This window comes from Plecotus auritus (genome assembly GCF_963455305.1).
Source record: "Plecotus auritus genome assembly, chromosome: 1".
In the NCBI taxonomy this organism is placed as follows: Eukaryota; Metazoa; Chordata; class Mammalia; order Chiroptera; family Vespertilionidae; genus Plecotus; species Plecotus auritus.
In genome coordinates, this window is record NC_137770.1 from 3,387,098 (window position 1) to 3,401,248 (window position 14,151).

The following is a 14,151-nucleotide window of genomic DNA, read 5'->3' on the forward strand; positions in this document are numbered from 1 at the left end:
CCCAGCTCAGGCCTCACCCCTGAACCCCACGGCTTTGCCACTGCGGGGGTGGGGGGTGCCGGGCCACCTGACAGCCAGCTCCTGGGGGTGGCCTCATGCAGAGGCCCGAGACCACGTGGAGGGCGCAGGGCAGTGAGCCAGTGGACCCCAAGGTCTCCAGTGACCCCCACGGAGCCTTAGAGCCACTCGGCCACGGAACAGCGCTGTCACCCGCTCGGACCTGCTGGCGTGGATGCGGGCACAGCGCATCATCCCGCCCCACACAGCCTGGCCCTCGACACCCACCCCTCTATCATCGGGGTCTCTGAGCAGGAGGGCCATCATGCCCTCCAAGGCCCTGCCCAAACCTCTGCCCCCGCCCCCCTCAGAACACCTCCCTTACCCCCCCATCCCCGTGGCCTCCCCAGGGGCTGAGGAATGCAGTCCGGGAACACATTTAATGTCAGGGGAACCAGACAGAACCAGTGAGCCCAGCAGTAGGCAGGGCGGAGCAGGGGCAGAGGCTGGCCCGGCCCCTGGGGGTGTGGAGCCCCCCCCCCCCCAAAAGGCCTGGTGGGCTCAGGAGGGCGGGCACCCAGAGGTCCAGGCCGAGGTCATGTTGTGCCAAAAAGGCGAGCTGCGGGTCAGGAAGGCGTGGAAGGCGTGGGTGGACTCGGCCGACCGGGGCGGGTGGAAGATGAGCACGTCCCTGTCCACGTCCTCAGACACCAGCCGTGCCACGCTCTGCAGGATGTCCTACGGGGGCCAGGGTCAGGGGCGCAGGGTCAGGGGCCGCAGGGTCAGGGGTGCAGGGTCAGGGGCCGCAGGGTCAGGGGCGCAGGGTCAGGGCCGCAGGGTCAGGGGCCGCAGGGTCAGGGGTGCAGGGTCAGGGATGCAGGGTCAGGGGCCGCAGGGTCAGGGGTGCAGGGTCAGGGATGCAGGGTCAGGGGTGCAGGGTCAGGGGCGCAGGGTCAGGGGTGCAGGGTCAGGGGCGCAGGGTCAGGGCCGCAGGGTCCGGGGCCAGGGTCAGGGCCGCAGGGTCCGGGGCGTCCCATGACCCCCGCTCCCCTCCCCGCGCACCTGGCCGCTGTGGGAGCCGGGGCGGTTCTGCATGGTGTCCTGCAGGGCCCGCTGCCTGCGCTCCTCGATGCTGAGGCTCCAGTGGCGGGTGGGGCGCCTGCTCTCCGGGGGTTCGCACACCTGAGCGGACAGAGGAGAGGTCCCTGGACCCGCAGACCCTCTGTGCCCTCCGCGGGGGTGGGGGGTGGGAGGGCTCCCAAGAGGGAGGCCAGGGCCTCACAGCTCTGCACAGCACCCGGGGCAGGACCGCCAACCCTGCCCGCGGGGCTGTGCACAGGGGCCGGGCGGGAAGCCGTACCGGGGGGCCAGGCCTTGGGGGCTGTGCGGAGGCGGCACTGGGCCCCCAGCACACAGGGGCCTGGGAGCAGCCGCCAAACTGCTGTGGCCTCAAGAAAGGCAGGCCCAGCCCTGGCCGGTGTGGCTCAGCGGGTAGAGCACCAGCCTGCGGACTGAAGGGTCCCGGGTTCGAGTCCAGTCAAGGGCACAGGCGGGTTGTGGGCTCAGTCCCCAGTGGGGCGCGCAGGAGACAGCTGATCCATGGTTCTCGCTCAGCATTGATGTTTCTCTCTCCCCCCCCCCCTCCCTCCTTCCCTGAAATCAGTAAAAGTGTACTTAAAAACCAATAAATCTAACACGAATGGAACTGCACCGGGTTAGTTACGGGGGGACCTGGCGGGTTTCAAACATTAACCCCCAGGGCAGGGCCTGCTGCTGCCACCCGTGGGGGACCCTCCCCCGCACGCCCGCGGTGCTGTCGCTGAGTGGGAACCACAGCTCGCGTACAGTCACGGTGAGCCCCACCCGCCCCCTTTCCTGCGTGGCGTCTGTTGGCGCTGGCCCGTGGGCTTCTCTACGGAGACAGCGTGTCAGCGGCAAAGGCGGACGGACCGCTGGGTCTCCTCTCCTCAGGAGCTTACCCTCACCTCACCTCCCCGCTCCCGCAGGCTCCCCCATCGTCATGGCGACGCTCGCATCCCTGCCTGAGCCCGAGTCTGCCAGGAACGCTCCAGTGAGGTCCCCGCAGGAACGCCCGTCCCTTCCTCCCGTTAAGCTTCAGGGCGGTGGTGGGGGGGGTGGGGGGGACGACGAATGGGTGGAGGGGGCAGCGGGAAACGGGGCCACTATTGTCAACAATGAATTAATGTTTAAAAGGACAACGGGTTTTCAGCGTTGTGCTGTGTTTAAGGAAATCAACGGGGGTTTACTGACGTTCCTTCTCATCCTCCCTGAGGCAAATCGTGTGGCCTTCCTCCTTTTGTCGATCTGAGCGTTTTGTAAACGTCCAAGTTCCCCCCTCCTCGGATACAGTTTCCTGGGGTCATGTGCACCTTCGTTTGTTCAGCAGGGTCTCTGAGCCGTCCGTCCTGGGCACCCCCGCCCGCCCCTCCCGGGCCCTGGGGACGCGCTGCCGCCGACGGGGCCCTGCTTCTGGGGAGCCCGGGGCCGGAGGACGTCCTTCCTCAGCGCGATCCGTGCCAGCGTGCGCTGGGCCCACGGCTGCCCTCCTCCACCTCTGCCCTCGCACCCTCACTGACTCCTTTCCTCACTGCCCGGGAGCGCCCGCCGCCCCGCACCCCGGCAGCCGTGCGGTGCTACAGAACGTCCCGGGCCGGGCAGGGGGCTCAGGTGGTCAGAGCGCCATCCAATACGCACAGGCTGCGGGTTCGATCTCTGGCCAGGGCACATACGGGAAGCAACCGAGGATGCATCCATAGGGGAGCCACACACGAAGCCCCTCCCTCCCTCCCTCCCTCTATAAAGTCCTCGGTGAGGATTAACAAAACACATAAACAAACAAAAACCCAGCCCAGCTTCCCCCGCCCCCCCCCCGCCCCCAGCCGGCTGGCCACGGGCTGCCACCATCTCTCACCTGAGCTTACGCTTCCTTCTAGAGACCACATGCAAGCGGCTCGCACAGTGTCTGTCCCGTGTGGCTCACTTCCCTCAGCTTGACGTCCCCGAGGCCCATCCAGTGGGAGCCGGGCAGGACGTCTGCCCGTGGGGTGGAGGGCACGTCGCACAGGTGGACGCTGGCAGCTGGCACCTCCGGGTGCTGTGAAGAGGCTGCTGTGAACATGGGTTTGCAGACGTCTGCTGAGTCTCCGACTCCTGGTCTTCCACACGAACACCCGGGCGGGGAGCTGCTGGGCCACACATCCGCCCCCGAGCCGCCCGCACCCGGACGTGTTCGCTCCCGCTGCCCCCGTCTCCACAGCGTCACCAGCACGTGCTCACTGGTCTGGTTAATTAGCAAAGCCATCCGAGCGCGTCTGAGCGGGGTCTCGCTGAGGGCTGACGTGTGCCGCCCCAGGACTAACCACGACCACATACGTGTCTCCGGAGAAGCACCTCTGCCGGTCCTTGGCCGGTTTTGTTGTTGTGTTCCGGTGTTTGCCTGTTTTCTGCGTTGGGTTATTTTTCACTGTTGTTGAGTTTTAGGAATTCTCCATGCACCCTGGACACCAGCCCCTCGGGTGACCTGCGAATATTTATTTCCTCCCGCCAGGAGCTGGCTCCCCGCTGGGGACAATGCCCTTGGATGGCCATGCCTTCGTCTTGGTGACGTCCCTCCCATTCCCTGTCTTCACTTTTGCTGCCGGTGTGGTTGGTGTGAGGTCCAAGAAGCCGTGGCCAGCTCCAAGGTCGTGACGCCTCTCCCAGGACCTGTACACTCTGCGCCCGTCCACTGCTGTCCTCCGTGTGCTTCGAGCTCCTTCCCGCCCAACCTCCCCCGCTCTGTGCGGGAGGGTGCCCAGGGCTCCTGGCACCGCGGGCTGAGAAGGCTGGCCCTTCACCGAGGAGGGGCTGCGGCTCCCTCGGTGCATCTCCTCCCTCGGCAGATCTGCTGCCCTTCGCGCTGTTCCTTCAACGTGTCCTTTTCTTTCGTGGTTTCTGGACTCTGAGGCTCGGCTACAAGGGCCGCCCCCACGCCAGGGTTTCCTCTAGTCCTTTTAGGGCATCGACATTGACTGGAGGCTGCCCTGGTTTTCAGTGAGAGGCAGCGCGCCCAACACAGTTGAGGGCGAAGTCTCCCGCCCCACCCCACACTGCGCCTCTGTAGGTATTTGGGTCAATGTCTTGATTTTTTTTTAAGGATTTTTAAAACATTCGTTATTATTGAAAGTACTACCTATGTCTCCATTCCCCCCCATTGACCTCTCCCCCCTGCATTCCACCCCCCAGCACACGCCCTCACCCCCCCCCCGCCCCCGCTGTGTCCACGGGTTACGCTCAGGGGCATGCAGACAAGTCCTCTGGTTGATCTTTCACCTCCCCTCCCCCTGCCTTCCCTCTGAGCTTTGACGGTCTGTTCGATGCTTCTCCGTCTCTGTATCTATTTTTGTTCATCGGTTTCTGTTGTTCATTATAATCCACAAATGAGTGAGATCATGTGATATTTATCTTTCTCCGACTGGCTTATTTCGCTTAGCATAACGCTCTCCAGTTCCATCCATGCTGTTGCAAATGTAAAAGTTCTTTATTTTTTACAGCAGCGTGGTATTCCATTGTGTAGATGTACCACAGTTTTTTATTTTTATTTTTTATTGATTTTTATTTTTTTATACAAACCTTTATTGTTCAGATTATTACACTTGTTCATCTTTTTTCCCCCCATAGCTCCCCTCCACCCGGTTCCCACCCACCGTCTGCCCTTACCCCCCCTCCCACTGTCTTCATCCATAGGTGTACGATTTTTGTCCAATCTCTTCATGAACCCCCCCATGCCCCTTTCCCCCCGAGAATTGTCAGTCCACTCCCTTTCTATGCCCCTGATTCTATTATATTCACCAGTTTATTCTGTTCATCAGATTTTTTATTCACTTGATTTTTAGATTCACTTGTTGATGACATGTATTTGTTGTTCATAATTTTTATCTTTACCTTTTTCTTCTTCTTCCTCTTCTTAAAGAATACCTTTCAGCATTTCATATAATTCTGGTTTGGTGGTGATGAACTCCTTTAGCTTCTTCTTGTCTGTGAAGCTCTTTCTCTGACCTTCAATTCTGAATGATAGCTTTGCTGGGTAGAGTAATCTTGGTTGTAGGTTCTTGCTATTCATCACTTTGAATATTTCTTGCCACTCCCGTCTGGCCTGCATAGTTTCTGTTGAGAAATCAGCTGACATTCCTATGGGTGCTCCCTTGTAGGTAACTAACTGTTTTTCTCTTGCTGCTTTTAATATTCTCTCTTTGTCTTTTGCTCTTGGCATTTTAATTATGATGTGTCTTGGTGTGGTCCTCTTTGGATTCCTTTTGTTTGGGGTTCTCTGCACTTCCTGGGCTTGTAAGTCTATTTCTTTCACCAGGTGGGGGAAGTTTTCGGTCATTATTTCTTCAAATATGTTTTCAATATCTTGCTCTCTCTCTTCCTCTGGCACCCCCATAATTCGGATATTGGTACGCTTGAGGTTGTCCCAGAGGCTCCTTACACTATCTTCAAATTTTTGGATTCTTTTTTCTTTTTGCTTTTCCGGCTGAGTGTTTTTTGCTTCTTTGTTTTTCAAATCTTTGACTTGATTCTTGTGTTCCTCTAGTCTGCTGTTAGGTCTCTGTATAATATATTTTATTTCAGTCAGTGTATGTTTAATTTCTAGTTGGTCCTTTTTCATATCCTCGAGGGTCTCGCTAAATTCATCAGCCTTTTCTAGGAAATTCTTGAAAAACCTTATAACCGTGGTTTTGAACTCTATATCCAGTAGTTTGCTTTCCTCCATTTCTTTCATTTGTGATCTGTTTCTTTGTCTCCGCATTTTCGCTGGTTCCCTAAGTTGGTAGTGTGGCTTTGTGTGCTAGGTGTCCTATAGGGCCCAGTGGCTCAGCCTCCCCAGTTACCTGAGGTGGGCACTTTTGGTGCACCCCTTTGTGGACTGTGTGCACAGCCTTGTTGTAGTTAAGTCTTGATTGCTGTTGGTATCACTGGGAGGAATTGACCTCCAGGCCAGTTGGCTGTGAGGATCAGCTGTGTCTATGCTGGGAGAACTTCTGTGCTGGAGACACCCTTATGAGACAAGACTTGCAAAATCCTCTGTGCTCAGCTTGGATGGGGCGGAGTCTCAGGGCGGAGCAGACAGCCTTGGCTTTCTGTCAGCCCTGCCCTATGAGGCCCCTGGGTCTCAGTGTCCCTCAGTAATCGCTGCAAGCACCTCTGAGAGAAAGCCGCTCTTGAGTTTCGCCCGCTGTCAGACAGTCCACTTTCTCCCCAAATGAGTCTGGGTTCCAAAAAACTCACCAGGAACTGGAGTTCAGCGCAGTCGGGAGCTTCCGTTTCCCTCCCGCTTTAGAAAGCCAGCCATGCACTCAGCCCCCCGTGCACTCAGCCGCCCGTCCTCTCCACGCGTGTGCGTCTCCGTACCTCAGCCATTTGCAGCTCCTCTGAGTCTCGATGTGCTTTCCTCTTTCCTTCTAGTTGTAGAATTTCCACTCAGCCAGCTTTCCTGTGGTTCTGGACGGTGTCCGTTTTGTCTTTCAGTTGTAGTTTTGAAATTGTTGTGCGAGGCAGCAGTTTAGGTGTTTACCTATGCCGCCATCTTGGTTTCTCCTCTTAAATCTTTATTGTTCAGATTATTACAGTTGTTCCTCTTTTTCCCCCCACAGCTCCCCTCCACCTGGTTCCCACCCTACTCCAGGCCTTCCCCACTCCCCACTGACCTCGTCCATAGGTGTAAGCTCCTTGTCCAATCTCTTCCTGCATCCCCACACCCCCTCCCCCCTGAGAATTGTCAGTCCACTCCCTTTCTATGCCCCTGATTCTATTATATTCACCAGTTTATTCTGTTCATCAGATTTTTTATTCACTTGGTTTTTAGATTCACTTGTTGGTAGATAGGTATTTGTTGTTCATAATTGGTCCTCTTTGGATTCCTCTTGTTTGGGGTTCTCTGCACTTCCTGGACATGTAAGTCTATTTCTTTCACCAGGTAGGGGAAGTTTTCTGTCATTATTTCTTCAAATAGGTTTTCAATATCTTGCTCTCTCTCTTTCTCTGGCACCCCCATAATTCGGATGTTGGTACGCTTGAAGTTGTCCCAGAGACTCCTTACACTATCTTCATATTTTTGGATTCTTTTTTCTTTTTGCTTTGCTGGTTGGGTGTTTTTTGCTTCTTCGTATTTCAAATCTTTGACTTGATTCTTGGGATCCTCTAGTCTGCTGTTGAATCTCTGTATATTATTCTTTATTTCAGTCAGTGTATGCTTAATTTCTGATTGGTCCTTTTTTATATATTTGAGGGTCTCACTAAATTTCTCGGAGGTTTCTAGAAGATTCTTGAGTAACCTTAAACCATGGTTTTGAACTCTATATCCAGTAGTTTGCTCTCCTCCATTTCTTCATTTGTGACCTGTTTCTTTGTCTCCGCATTTTGGCTGCTTCCCTGTGTTTGTTTCTATGTACTGGGTAGCTGCTAAGTCTCCTTGAGTTTATAGAGTGGCCTTGTGTGGTAAGTGTCCTATAGGGCCCAGTGGCTCAGCCTCCCCAGTCACCTGAGGTGGACACTCTTGGTGCACCCCTTTGTGGGCTGTGTGCACAGTCTTGTTGTAGTTGAGCCTTGATTGTTGTTGGTTTCACTGGGAGGAATTGACCTCCAGGCCAATTGGCTGTGAGGACCAGCTGTTTCTACACTGGAAGAACTGCTGCGCTGGAGACACACTTATGGGGCAGGACTTGCTTCAGTGGGGCTTTGGTGCTCGCTGAGTCTGCCCCCTGAGTGTGTCGCTTATGGATATGAAGAGTTGTAATCTGGTATGGTCTCACTCTGACCACTGGGTACACTGGCTCTTGGGTCTCCAAGGAGGTGCAAGGTCAGCCACTGTCTGGGGCCACCCAGCAGGAGTTACAGAGACATCTGCAGATTCCTCCTCTTTGTTTGGGGTTTGGAAGTGCCCAGATGAGACCCAGCTGTGAAGCAAGGCAGGCTGCTGCTGCTGCGCCTTGGGCCTTCTTTTGGAAGCTCTGGGGCTCTCTGACCCAGCTGCAGTTAGGTTTTAGGCTGAGAAAGAACAGGCCATTCATATGCAAAAGCCGCTGGGCACAGCTTGGGTGGGGTGGGGTCTCTGGGAATCACCAGGGTGGAGCAAACAGCAATGGCTGCCAGTCAGTCCTGCACCAGAGAGGTCCCCGGGTCTCCGCATCCTGCACCCCCATGCAGGAACAATGATCGCTGCGAGCACCTCTGAGAGAAAGCCGCCCTCGCATTCCTGTCCCGATGTCAGACAGTCCAGTTTCTCCCTGTATGTGTCTGGGTCCCCAGAGTCTCACCCGGAACTGGAGTTCAGAGCAAGCAGGAGCTTGTATCTCCCTCCCGATTGAAAGAGCAGCACATCCAGGTGCCAGCCTGTTCTGCGCCTCCGCACCTCTTACCAGTCTCACGGTGCTTTCTTCACCTGTCTAGTTGTGGAACTTCCACTCAGCCAGCTTTCCGCGGTTGTGGGTGGGAGGTGTTCTGCCATTTAGCTATAATATTGATGTGGTTGTGAGAGGCAGCAAGTATAGGTGTTTACCTATGCCACCACCTTGGTTCTCTCCCTTTGTACCGTGTGTGTTTTTTAAAATATATTTTATTGATATTTTACAGAGAGGAAGGGAGAGGGATAGAGAGCTAGAAACATCGATGAGAGAGAAACATCGATCAGCTGCCTCCTGCACACCTCCCACTGGGGATGTGCCCACAACCAAGGCACATGCCCTTGACCGGAATTGAACCCGGGACCCTTCAGTCCGCAGGCCGACGCTCTATCCACTGAGCCAAACCGGTTTCGGCAGTACCACCGTTTTTTAATCCACTCATCTGCTGATGGGCACTTAGGCTGTTTCCAGATCTTAGCCATGGTGAATTGTGCTGCTATGAACATAGGGGTGCATATGTCCTTTCTGATTGGTGGTTCTAGTTTCTTAGAATATATTCCGAGAAGTGGGATCTCTGGGTCAAAGGGGAGTTCCATTTTTAATTTTTTGAGGAAACTCCATACTGTTCTCCATAGTGGCTGCTCCAGTCTGCATCCCACCAGCAGTGCACGAGGGTTCCTTTTCTCCACATCCTCACCAGCACTTGTCGTTTGTTGATGATAGCTATTCTGACAGGTGTGAGGTGATAGGAATTATTTTTTAAAAATAATTTTTTTTTTATTGATTTCAGATAGGGAGAGGGTGAGGGAGAGATAGAAACGTCAATGATGCCCTGACTGGTTTGGCTCAGTGGATAGAACATCGGCCTGCGGACTCAAGGGTTCCAGGTTCAATTCCGGTCAAGGGCATGTACCTTGGTTGCGGGCACATCCCCAGTGGGAGGTGTGCAGGAAGCAGCTGATTGATGTTTCTCTCTCATCAATGTTTCTAACTCTCTATCACTCACCCTTCCTCTCTATAAAAAATCAATAAAATATATTTTAAAAAAAAACACACAAAAAAACATCAATAATGAGAGAGAATCATTGATCAGCTGCCTCTTGCACGCCCCCCACTGGGGACTGAGCCCGCAACCTGGGCATGTGCCCTGACCGGAATCAAACCTGAAACGGTTCAGTCCACAGACCAGTGCTCTATCCACGGAACCAAACCGGCCGGGGCAATGTCTCCATTTCCTATTCTGTTCTGCTGTTCATGCATCAGAGGCCAGGACCCCTGCGTTCCAAACGGGAGCTCTGACTTCCTATCTGCTAGGGCTGACCCTATCCTTACTTTTCCGTTTGAGCAGTTTGCAGAACTGGAAGAGAAAAGTTTTAGCGTTTTCCCCACCGATGACGCTGAACCTGACGGGCCGGGGAGAACCCTCCGAGCTGGGCAGCCTCTTCCCAGGAACCACGGCTCTTCCTGCTCTGTCTCCGGTTCCCAGCTCCACTCGACAGAGGAGCCTACTTCCTGGACGGTGACCCCGCTGTCCCACGGGCCTTCTCCGCTCACGTTCTCCTCGGGCAGCCGTGGGCAAACTGCGGCCCGCGGGCCGGATCCGGCCGTTCTCTCCGGTTCTCTTGCTCTCCCCTCCGCTCCTTTACTTTGAATTTATATTAGTTCACACAAACACTCCATCCATGCTTTTGTTCCGGCCCTCCGGTCCAGTTTAAGAACCCATTGTGGCCCTCGAGTCAAAAAGTTTGCCCACCCCTGCCCTAGAGTCTGCTGCTTAGGCCTGTGAAGGCTGCTGATTCCCGAGTCGCCACCTGCATCCGCTTCTGGCCTTGTCTGTGGACGGACCCCAGCCCTGCTCCGACCAGCAGCCACAGGTCTCCCAGGGTGCTGTGCGGCCACCTCCCCCAGGGCTCACAATCCTCCCCCACCTCCCTGGCCAGCTGCATGGGCCCACTGTTCCGAGAGGGCGAGGGTACCAGGGGTGGTGACACCTTCAGCATGCCCTGCCCTGCTTGGCACAGCCGTGGTTCCGATTCTTCCGTCCTAGGCGTTTGGTCCCCCTTCACATAGCTTTCTCCCAGTGCCGGCTACGTCCCATTTAGAGGGACCGAGATCAGCAGGGCAGGTGGCTGGGGGCCTGCTGGCCAGGACAGCATCCCGTTTCTGCTGAATGCTGACCCGCCCACTGTGGCCAGCCGTGCCCCCACCAGAATGCGGCCCGTTCTCTGTCCTGGGGGTTCTCGCCTTCTCAGAGCCCTCTGGCCAGGTCAGCAGGCTCCTTAGAAGCAGAGTGTTAGCTGGCCCCACCTCCGCGGGAGCCGGGAGGCCTGCAGACCTCCGCGGGGAGGCCTCCGCTCGAGGGTGCTGCCCGTCCGTGAGCACGTGTCCTCACGCTGGGCCACTGGGCGCCCAGGGTGAACCTTGCAGATCAGGGCGGCTCCTTTGGGACCTGGGCTGGGAAGGGACAGGGACAAAGGGAAAAGATGGGGTTGACTTATATTAGTCAGGCGCGGGGCTCCCTGGGAGGGGATGCCTGACAAGGGGCCAGCAGGAGGGACACCACGCAGGACAGGCAGGGAGCGTGGCCGGTGCATCCCTCACAGCACAGCAAGCGTGGACGTCCCTCAAGCGCTGGAAGCAGGGGGAGGAAGAGGTCAGATGAGAGGGGAGACAGGAACAGCAGGTGGGAGGCATTGCAGGGACTCTGGATCCCCAAACCACATTCTGGGAGCCTGCAAACAGGGGCTCTGTCCAAACCCCTCTCCTCGGAGCCACCTCCCCCTGGGCCTTTCTATCCTGCCTCCCGGCCTCGGCCCCACCTGCCCATGCCCACAGCCCCCTGCCTTCCTCTCAGAACTGCAAACACCAGTTGGGGAGGGGTCACCCCTGCCCAAGAGCTGCCAGGCTCCTCCTGGCCCACAGAGAAACCCCACGTCTGCCCACAGGTGGCACACTTGTGCACTGACATCCTGGCTTGCCAGGCCTGAGAAGTCGGGCGAGGGGTGCTATGGCAGGTGGAGGACCTGGCCAGGAGGGCACACAGCGACCTCAGGGCAAGCTGCAGAGCCCGCTCTCGCTTTCCCTCCGCCCGTTCATTTAATTACATTTTTGTTTTGTGTGGGCTTTTTTTAATCCTCACCCAAGGATATTTTTCCACTGATTTTTAGAGAGTGGAAGGGAGGGGGAAAGAGAGAGAAACATCGATGGGAGACAGACGCATCGATTGGTTGCCTCCTGCAGGCACCCCAACCAGAGTTGGGGATGGAGCCTGAAACTCAGGTACATGCCCTTGACCGGAATCAAACCCGGGACCCTTCAGCCCGCAAGCCTACACTCCGCCCACTGAACCACACTGGCCAGGCCGCCCGCCGCCTTGTTACGCCAGCCTCGACCATGCAAACATCTGGGCTGACTTGTCTGGGAACTCAGCTCTTCGGGGTCCCCAACTCTGACCCACACGCACTGTGCGCACCTGGCTTGTCCAGGCTTTGACCCTGACACACGGGGACCCGCACAGAATTCCGGGGCGTCTGGCTTCCTTTGCTCATGCCCACATGCCCACTCTGGCGGCAGCTGCTGTGTGGGAACTGAGCAGCTGGTGGGGGGGGGGGTCACAGGTGGCTCCAGGGCGAGGGCGCTGTGAGGACTGAAGCAGGCCCCTCTCCTGGTCTCGGGTGCCCCCTCCCGGATGCCCAGCAGAGGCAGGCAGACGGCCTGCAGCTATGGAGGCAGGAGGGCTGCGAGCCCACCCTGGTGCCCAACTAGGGCTGTGGGAAGAGCCAGTCCTCTGTGCCCCAGCCCCCCCTGCTGTGCGGGGGGCCATTCAGCCCTGTCCACCCACGCACCCTGAGCAGCCGCCCAGAGCAGTTCGTGCGTCCCTGCGGGGAGCCCCGGCGCGCAGGCTCCCTTTGCTTACCCAGTCCTGCGTCTCCAGCGCCTGCTGGTTGCCGCTCTGAGCACTGGGCTGGCCCTGGGGGTCGGGCCGGCTGGGCAGGGGCGAGGGCAGCCCGTGCTCTTGGGAGAGCGTGGGTCCCGGTTTCTTCCCGGGGGGCTCTCCAAGCAGATTCTTCCCGCTGTTCATGTTTAGCCGCAGCCCGCTGGTCTGCACCTTGGGGCCCTGGGGGAAGGTCCCCGAGGCCGCCTGGGTCCCCTCGGCTCCCTGCCCCAGGCAGATGGAGGCTGTCAGGCTCTGCTGGGCTCACTGTCCCCAGTGGCCAGGCCTCAGGCCGCTGACACTCCACAGTGGACCCCACGGGGTACCCTGGGCCCTCAGCTCCTGCTGCCATTGCTCCTCATGGTCCCCCAGGAAGGAGCCGCCACCACCCCGTCCTGCTGCCTCCCGCAGGCTCCCCGGGACGGCTCCTGGCCCAGGCCTCCCACCTGACTGCTCCGGGCACAGGCCCCTGCAGGTGAGACTGAGGGGCGCAGCTCCCCCCACCGCCACCTCCGAACCCCTGTGACCTCACCTCCACGTGGCAGAACCACACCCCCAGCCCAGAGGAATCTGCTGAGTGGGGTGGGGAGGTGGGAGCAGGGGGATGGGGTCAGGACACTCAGGGAGACTGGGAGGGGACCACTGGGGGTGTGCTGGTCAGGGGAGAGCAGATGGGGTTACAGCGGTCAGCAGGAGAGGGGGCACACTGGGGTACAGAGGTGGGGAGGGGCGGGGCACACTGGGGTACGGAGGGGCGGGGTACACTCGGGTATGGAGGGAGGGGCGGGGCACACTGGGGTATGGAGTTGGGGACGGGGCACACTGGGGTACGGAGGGGCGGGGCACACTGGGGTATGGAGGGAGGGGCGGGGCACACTGGGGTACGGAGTTGGGGACGGGGCACACTGGGGTACGGAGGTGGGGGCGGGGCACACTGGGGTACGGAGGTGGGGGCGGGGCACACCGGGGTACGGGGTGGGGGAGGGGCGGGGCACACCGGGGTATGGAGGTGGGGGCGGGGCACACTGGGGTACGGGGTGGGGTACACTGGCTTACGGAGGGAGGGAGGGAGGGAGGGGCGGGGCGCACGGTGGTGGGAAGGTCGAAGGTCAGGGGTGGGGCCTGCGGAATTCTGGAAGCCTGAAGGGACCCAGCCGAGCGACTTCCGCTGCAGGTCCCGCCCCGCCGTTTCCGCTTCCGGCCCGTGCGCGCCTGCGCCCTGGAGCCCGCCCTCCGGCGGCGGCGCCACGCGGCTTGGCTCCTCCCGGCCCGGACCCCGCCCCCCTCCCCGCGGCCCGAACTTGGGGTCCCGCGGCCCGGGGCGGAGGGAGCACGCAGCAGGCGGGGCCTGGCGGCTTCGGGTTTATTAGTGTCGCGTCAGCACCTTCCAGTAGTCCGCGTGGCCAGGACGTAACCGACGGGCGCCTGTTCCCCAAAAGGCAGTTTACAGGAACCCTGTTTCCCTTTAGACAGCAACACGACCCCGGGCGGCCTCAGGCCCGTCTCCCTCCCGCCCCACGGGGGCCGGGAGCGGGGGCGAGGACCGGGCGGTCCGCAGCTGGGCCTTCAGGGCGAGTGGCGGGTGTGGCCACGCGTCCGTTCTGGGGCCGGGCCCGACCACCTCTGGGGTGCCACGGCCTCTGCACGGAGACGCCCCTCGCTCAGCAGCCTCCTCCCCAGCCGTGGCCCTGCGCTGGGGCCCGAGGGACAGGCACGAGGCGTGGGTGAGGCGCCTGCCCACAGCACCCGCTGGATGGCGCCCACGTTGCTCACCCCCACTGCCCGCCCCGTGCCCACGTCGCAGGGGCTCTGGCT

The 14,151-nt window shown here is 58.7% G+C and overlaps 1 protein-coding gene across 1 annotated transcript; it reads right to left on the reverse strand.

The window, feature by feature from the left end:
- Positions 1 to 419: 419 nt before the first annotated feature.
- TEX22 (testis expressed 22) lies at positions 420 to 13,514 on the reverse strand. The gene is made up of 4 exons (XM_080667115.1): positions 13,393 to 13,514; positions 12,319 to 12,561; positions 1,060 to 1,179; positions 420 to 735 (listed from the first exon to the last, which is right to left on the reverse strand). The coding sequence occupies exons 2-4, from the start codon at positions 12,481 to 12,483 to the stop codon at positions 559 to 561; spliced, it is 462 nt and encodes a 153-aa protein (XP_080523241.1). The 5' UTR covers positions 12,484 to 12,561; positions 13,393 to 13,514; the 3' UTR covers positions 420 to 558.
- Positions 13,515 to 14,151: the final 637 nt, after the last annotated feature.

Excerpts from the sequence above, each read along its gene's own strand:
- TEX22 (XM_080667115.1), bottom strand. The coding sequence starts at position 12,483 with ATGAACAGCGGGAAGAATCTGCTTGGAGAGCCCCCCGGGAAGAAACCG. Across the intron at positions 1,180-12,318 it reads CGCTGGAGACGCAGGACTGG|GTGTGCGAACCCCCGGAGAG; the intron begins GTAAGCAAAGGG and ends CTGTCCGCTCAG. Across the intron at positions 736-1,059 it reads CCGGCTCCCACAGCGGCCAG|GACATCCTGCAGAGCGTGGC; the intron begins GTGCGCGGGGAG and ends TGGCCCCCGTAG.